The 7700-nt window shown below is 37.8% G+C and overlaps 1 protein-coding gene across 1 annotated transcript; it reads left to right on the forward strand.

Moving 5' to 3' along the window:
* The first annotated feature begins 1032 nt into the window (after nt 1-1032).
* On the forward strand, nt 1033-2145 carry LOC131651509 (uncharacterized). The gene is made up of 2 exons (XM_058921171.1): nt 1033-1402; nt 1484-2145. The coding sequence occupies exons 1-2, from the start codon at nt 1033-1035 to the stop codon at nt 2143-2145; spliced, it is 1032 nt and encodes a 343-aa protein (XP_058777154.1).
* Nucleotides 2146-7700: the final 5555 nt, after the last annotated feature.

The following is a 7700-nucleotide window of genomic DNA, read 5'->3' on the forward strand; positions in this document are numbered from 1 at the left end:
GCCATGCTCTATTTTCTATATTCTTTCTCAAAATTCTTCAAAAAAACTGGCTACGCTCATTTTACGAGCTAAAGTCCATTTTTTCCTCTTTCATCTACATTTTCTGAAAACGAGCAAGCAAAGCAATTAAGAGCCCATGGAAAACCATGGATGCAAAGGGTGCCTTACACCTTCCCTTTGCATAAATTACCCCCCGAACTCAGTTTTCTTTAAAAAGGTTTTTTTCTGTTTCTTTTAGCCTTTCTAACTTGTTTGGATAAAATAAAAGTCGGTGGCGACTCATGCTTAACCGCGACATTTCGATCGATAAAAAGTCAGTTCACCGTATTACAGGATCCAACTTGAGGAAACACTTGGCTGCTGCGTGGTGTCATTAAGCACTAATTTTCCCTTAGAACCCTAGTTGAACTTGACTTTGGCCTATTAGAAAGTCGTGAGATGGCTGGCTCTGGTTCCGAACGAAGTTGGTTGATACTCGATGCTACACTCATATGGACTGGACTTTCAGGATGTTTTCGGTCGGTGATTTGATTTCTAAACTAAAATAATGCCTTCGAGAAAGGTCAATGATATGAGCTCCCTAGAACCCGATATTTATCTAGGACAGGTTGAACCAACTAAACTTCAGTGGGGAGGGTATGCACCTTTGGACTACATGCAAGCCTAACCCTAAGGAAATTGTGTGACTTGTTTGTGTTTGTTATCTACATGACATCATAACATCATAAGCATCATGAAATCATGACATATCATTTTACTAACCGTTTCGAGGACCAAGGAATCCATCTTTGTTCTATTTTGTAGGTCATGGATACTAGAAACACCATTCGAGTTAACTTTGTGAAAGTACCTTCCGAGCTAAAAGAGTTGGTATCAAAGATTCCCGGAGGTTCCCGCTTTGCTGAAAGACATGGTCACTTGCTTAGTTTGGTTACATCAGGTTTTGAAGAAGAGATGATGAGCGTATTGTTCCAATTCTTTGACCCTCAGCACCGTTGTTTTACTTTCCCAGATTATCGGCTAGTACCTACTATGGAGGAGTTTTCTGACAAACTTGGCCTCCCTATCCGAAATCACATTCCATTCACTGGTTTGGAAGATACTCCAAAACTGGAAGTCATAGCCACTGCTTTATATATTAAGAAATCTAAAATTGAAGGTCATTGGGAATCAAGAAGTGGAGTCAAGGGTTTCCTCGCTAAGTTCTTAGTCGGAAAAGCTCGTATGTTTTTGAAAGCCATGAGTTATCAAGCCTTCGAGGACATATTAGCTTTACTTATTTATGGTTTGGTGCTATTTCTTAATCCTGATCAGTTCATAGATGTGCATGCCGTAAAGATATTTCTGACACACAACCCAGTGCCTAATTTGCTTGGAGACATCTTACACTCTCTTCACACTCGTACTATGAAGAAATGAGGGACTCTTATGTGTTGTATACCTTTGTTATCTAAGTGGTTTATTTCGCACTTTCCTCGCTCAGTAATGAGGAATGACCAAGGGCTTCAATGGCATAAGAGAATAATGTCACTTTCTCATTCTGATATCCGTTGGCTTTCCTTATCAAAGGAGAATGTTACTATCATTGACCGTTGTGGACAATATCCTAATGTTCCTTTTCTTGGCATAAGAGGGGGTATTACTTATAACCCTTGCTTGGCTCTACATCAGTTTGGTTATGCTCGAAGAGATGGTCCTCATCAGATGCTTATACAAGGAGTTGTGTTCGATTATGAAGATGATTCTCAAGGTTACCGCCGGGAGTTTGTACGTTCTTGGGACATGGTAAACAGAGTTGATAGCAAGAGCTTGGGGCAAAGGAACTCCATTCCTTTAGAGCCTTACCTCAGATGGGTGTGCACCCGTGCTCAACGCTTCGTCATGCCTTATCCATATGTCAGACCTGTAATTGTGGAACCCGAGTGCGAAGAAAAGGTACCTCAAGTTATTTCTCATCCAGACATGCCAACCGACATTGAGGAACTAAAGAGATCTTGGATTCAGATAAAAGAAGAAAGAAATACTTTTGAAGCTCTATTCCACGCTAAAGAGAATAAAGTGTTAGAGCTTACGAGGCAACTCCAAGACAAACAGAAGGTCAACACTTACCTTGGTGCAAAAAGGAAGCGTCCATGGGATACTTGAAGACTCTGTTTTATTTTTATTTTAATTCCTTTCTTTTGTAAAATATAATAATAAAACAATTTACAGTTTTTCTTTAAGCATTATTAATAAAGTTTATTTCTTGTGTGGTTTAAACGAATTTGAATTCCAAGGTCTTGGAAAACATTGCATAAGCATATCATTCATAAACATTGCATCACAGGTTTCTATAAGAGGGTATCTCATCTTTCCACTGTTTATTTCAATAAGGAAATGGATCTCGAACAATCTGTCAAGAATCTCCAGGCTCAGAACAACCCGTTCCAAGAGATGATCCTTAACTTGGCCAAGGGGCAAGAAGAATTGAAGACACTTCTGATCAAGAAGGAGAAGGATCGACAGAGGGAGCAAGGTGGTCAAGATAATAAGAGATCCAAGCCTAAGCGATCATTTACTCCATTGCACATACTGTTGTCTCAAGCTCTGCAACAACTGCTCAATTAGAACTTAATAACTCTATTGCCTCCATATTCATTCCCTACCAATCCTACTCCTGGGTACAAGTATCATGCAATATGTGCTTATCATTCGAACAGTCCTGGCCATGATACCGAGGATTGTGGACCATTGAAGCATAAGATTCAAGACCTAATTGATGACAAGATCATTGATTTCAACTCACTTGAGAAGCCTCATATGGCTAATGCTGTGCACAACCAGAAGGGTCATGATAAACACAACCAACATGTTAGGGCAGTTCTGATCTCCACACCGGCCCCACAGCAAAGCCGTCAAAATAAGCAAAACACGCCTAGAAGGCAGTTCACAAAGATCAACATGTCACTTGCTCAGGCATTACAACATTTGCTGAAGGCAAACTTGATTACTGTGAGGGGTCCTCCTGCAAAGCCCAACACTTCTGCTCCTAGCTATAAGCCCAATGCGAGGTGCGCATATCATTCCAATAGCCCTGGACATGATACTAGTGATTGTTGGCCATTGAAGAACAAGATTCAAGACATGATCGACGCTGGTGAAATTAAGTTCAAGACTCCTGTGGTGATCACCGCTCCCGTGCCTAATCATGACAGACTGATTAATGTCTATAAGGATGGAATTTTAGATCATTAGATTTTCTTTCATTTGCAGTTTTCTTTCCCGTCTGTTTAAACATCTGACTCATGATAGACATTATCTGTTTTAATAATCATCATTAGTGCATTGCATATGTTTGTCTTGAATAAATCATTTCACTATCACTCATTTAAACTGTGTCTTTACTTTATTTATGTTTTGTGATATTCAACTCCTACTAAGTTGTAAACCTTTTGAGGGAGGATGACGAAAATGATACCGCAACCTCATACAGTATGCTTTTGAACAGACTGTGCTGACGATGTACAGGCATTGTTTCAATTCCTATACAGTGGAGATATAAGGATGTTAGTCCCTAGTCAACCCCCTTTGAGCCTAAGGTGTAGAAGTTTTTCTATCGCTTACGAGCTAAAACCTTTAATCATAACCTGGGGAAGGGTAGATTGTCAGTTGACTCAATCATGCCAGTTATTATTCAACACAATCAATGATGGATTCCCGTAACCATTAAGTCAGGCAGTCAACATCTATCAAAAAGAAAAATTGTCAAGTCAAAACCTATGAAGGAGAATTATCAAAAATCAAAACATCCCGCTGACTGTAATCTCAAAATAAACAGTTCAGGCAAAAGTTAGGGATAACAAAATCAAGGTAAAAAAAAGGTTGCTAAACATCCTCGACAAAATAAGATATTACAAAAAGAAAATATTACAAAAAGGAATGACCGCCTCTCCAAATAAACTTCCAGTACTTTAACCATCATCAAATGTCAACGTTACGGCTTCAAGACCTGCTAGAGCTTAAATGCAAAGTTAACTGAGCATAGGATCGAAGATCATCACGAAGATTGGGATGGGTACAAATAAACTTTGAGCCATTATCCTTTGTTTCTTAAACTGAGAACCAAGCCACGTTACAACCCTTGAAAGTCCTAACTGAAGCATGGTTAGTTCTAAATCATACTGTTATCAAAAGGATATCCTGACTCCTTAAGGTTTGCCATAAACGCTGAGTTGGTATCACGTTTTTACAAATATCACGCTCTTACATCTCATATTTTAATGTTTTTCAAAAAACTCAAGACAGACATATGCATTGCATCTCATGAATTCATTATTAAACATATACTACTACATAATTTCAAATGTTAGCACCAAGAAGAATCTGCACAGGGTACGACTAATGGCTAAAAGTCATCCCGACAGACAAAACTATTTCAGCAGCAACATCTCTTATAACTGACTCAGTTGATTAGAAGTAAATGAATAAAAGGAGCACACCATGTTTTGTCTAATCAATATGGGGTAATCAGCTTAAGATTCAAAGAATCTCTCAGGAGCATCGAACAATCAAGGGCATTTTCCCAAGTCTATGAGTACTAGGGGCATCACCCATAGTATGTATCCCATAAGGTCCTCACGAGGAGAATCTCTTCAAAATCCCTACTAGCTGGGGTAAAGCTATGCAAAGCCTGTTTGATACCTCAATCAATACTCATTGTTATGTCCCAATCAATACAAGTCCAGGAATGGCAGTTGTTATAACCATTAGGGGCAATGTTCAAAGCATCCACACTTTCCCACAGAGGCAGTTTCACAAGATCATATCCCCACAAAGTAACCTTCAAGTAGCTATCTTCAATCCCTCCTCCAACAGGGTCTATTCATCCAACTCTCCTATCCCCATTCAGGGTGCATCGAGATCAATCACTCAAACTGTTTTCATCCCCAAGCTGAAATCACAAATCCCCAGCGGTATATTTTCAAAACAAGATCAGGCATCAGAGGCACAATAATCCGGAAATTCATTTTCTCGATCAGGCTACTCCAGATAGCATAAATCATGTTCATATATCATATACATATCCATACATTTCATATAGTGCGCAACATACAAGTTTCTCATTTATTTTGAGAAACTCATCCCATAATACATGCATCATGACATTGCATAGAGACTTACTTTAACTTTTTTCAGGATACAATTACAAGCATATAAACAATATCTCCAACCTTCAAAGATCTAATTTTACCACCTCGGACGGTGCTGACACGATCAACCTTCAAAGATCCAATTCGGTCACCACGAACGGTACTGACACGATCAACATTCAAAGATCTAATCCTATCATCACGAACGAAGCTGACATGATCAAAGAAAGAAACAGACTTAATCATGACACTCCATTCAGAAAAGAACACGATAATGGAGTCACGACAATGGAGTCACGACAATGGAGTCACGACAATACAGTCACGACAATGGAGTCGCGACAATGGAGTCACGACAATGAAGTCACGACGATGGAGTCACGACGATGGAGTCACGACGATGGAGTCACGACGATGGAGTCACGACGATGGAGTCACGACAATGGAGTCACGACAATGGAGTCACGACTATGGAGTCACGACTATGGAGTCACAACAATAGAGTCACAACAATTAAGTCACGGCAATGCATTTACGACAATGGAGTCACGACAATTGAGTCACAACAATGAATTTACGATAATGGAATCATGACAATAGAGTCACGACAATCAAATCAATCTATCCAAGTCTGATGGCATCTTTAAGCCCATCTTCAACAAACACTTCTCAATACATCGAGCTCAGATACAATCTAATGTATGACTTATTCTTACTTTCATATTATCAAATCCGGATGGCATCTCTAAGCCCACCTCCGGAAATGTCCCTGCATCAACAAGGGCAAATTTCTTGGTATTCTAGTGTTCAATCTTCTTCCACCTTCAGATTTCGACCGGCACACAAGCCAATCTACATCCTCAGGTTTATGAAAATTGAACAGGGGCAGCTGTCATACCCCAAAATTTTCCCATCATATTTTATACTCAAGCTCACTTGAAAATCTAAGGCTCACTCTCCTAATCAAAGACCTCCTGAACTAGGGTTTTGCATTCCTTTAAAGAAAATTGATGAATCAAAGCCTCCAATGGGTTTCATATGACTCATGATGTCTCAAACCATCCCTATGACAAAATTCAAGCTTCAATTTCAAAGATTGCTCAATCAATTGCTCAGATAATCAACAGTCGACTAGTTTGACCTAAAAGTCAACTGTAGTCAAAGTACAGTCAAAATTCCTGGTTTTTGGTAAACATCCTCATTTTGAAGTATCATTCATCATTTTATCAAGGGTTGATCATGATTCATCAAGGAAAGTTCAGAAATCAACAAAACTCAAAGTTTCTAAATTAGGGTTTTTTGACCTAAAAGTCAACTGAACTTTGACCAGCCATAAATTTCACATGGAACATCAAAAATTCTACATCCAAAGCTCATTTTGAAGGAAATTGAATTATCTACAACTTTGTCTCTCACATGCCAAGGCTAAAAATACTTTATTTGAGAGATTTGGATCAAAAGATTATATGTGATTTTTGAAAGTCAACCGAAAGCAGTTTCTGGTCAAAGCCCATTTCAACAAGATAAAATCTCCAAAGAGGAAAAAGGTTCCAAAGTGGCTTGTAGAGGACATCTTGTGCTTTCCAAAAAGTCCTAGAACTCTTCCATATCTTAAAAATTGAGGGAGATATGCTTTGTCAAAGTTGGACAATTTTGAAGGAAAATTGTGAAACAAAAGTGATTCAAAATAGATTTTCTTGCAAACAAGCCCAATCTTTTTTGGCTCAATCTTGATCCTCAAGTTATCCAAGACTCCAAATATTATTTCCACGAATTTTTGAATTTTATTTGATTTTATATGAATTATTAATCCTTTAAAAGTGATAAATAGTTTATGTAAATCATGTAAAAATCAAATATTTGATTTGAAGGCATATAGGAATCATATCCAATCATCAAATAGACAATATATTTGATTCAATCTTTCCAATATTGGCCAATTTTAGAAAGATTGAAAATCAAATTTCAATCAAACTTCAATCTTTGATTCAATGGAGATTTGATGCATTATTTTTACCCTAATTCAATCTATTATAAATAGACAACCACTCCAAACCTAGTGCCCACAAAATTTTGCCTCCAAGAACCCTAATTGAGCTCCTAAAATCTCAAGCAAAAGTCACATTCGAATTCAAAGTTGCAGGCCAATTCAAAGCGTTTTGAGGATACAATCACACTCCTGGTACATCATTGAAGGATTTTCAGTAGTTCCCTAAAGTCGAAGTGCTCAGAATCGCTCCCCATAACTCACGGTTTGCTCTCTCTGAAATTCAGTTCGAATCCCATATTTTATGCATCACCACTAGTACAAAAAACACATTTTAAATCGGTTAAAAATGACTTTTTAAATCAGCTGAAGTTTCGATTTAATAGTGACCGATTTAGAAAGTTTTTTATTTTAAATCAGGTATGATCCGATTTAAAATATTTTATTAAATCGGTTAATATGATTTAAAAATGTGTATTTAAATCGGTTTGACACATTTAAAAAATGATTAAAAAGTAATGCGGTTTTTTAAATATACATGATCCGATTTAGAATCTCAAATTTAAATCGATTCACTTGATTTA

This window comes from Vicia villosa, linkage group LG2 (assembly GCF_029867415.1).
Source record: "Vicia villosa cultivar HV-30 ecotype Madison, WI linkage group LG2, Vvil1.0, whole genome shotgun sequence".
NCBI lineage: Eukaryota > Viridiplantae > Streptophyta > Magnoliopsida > Fabales > Fabaceae > Vicia > Vicia villosa.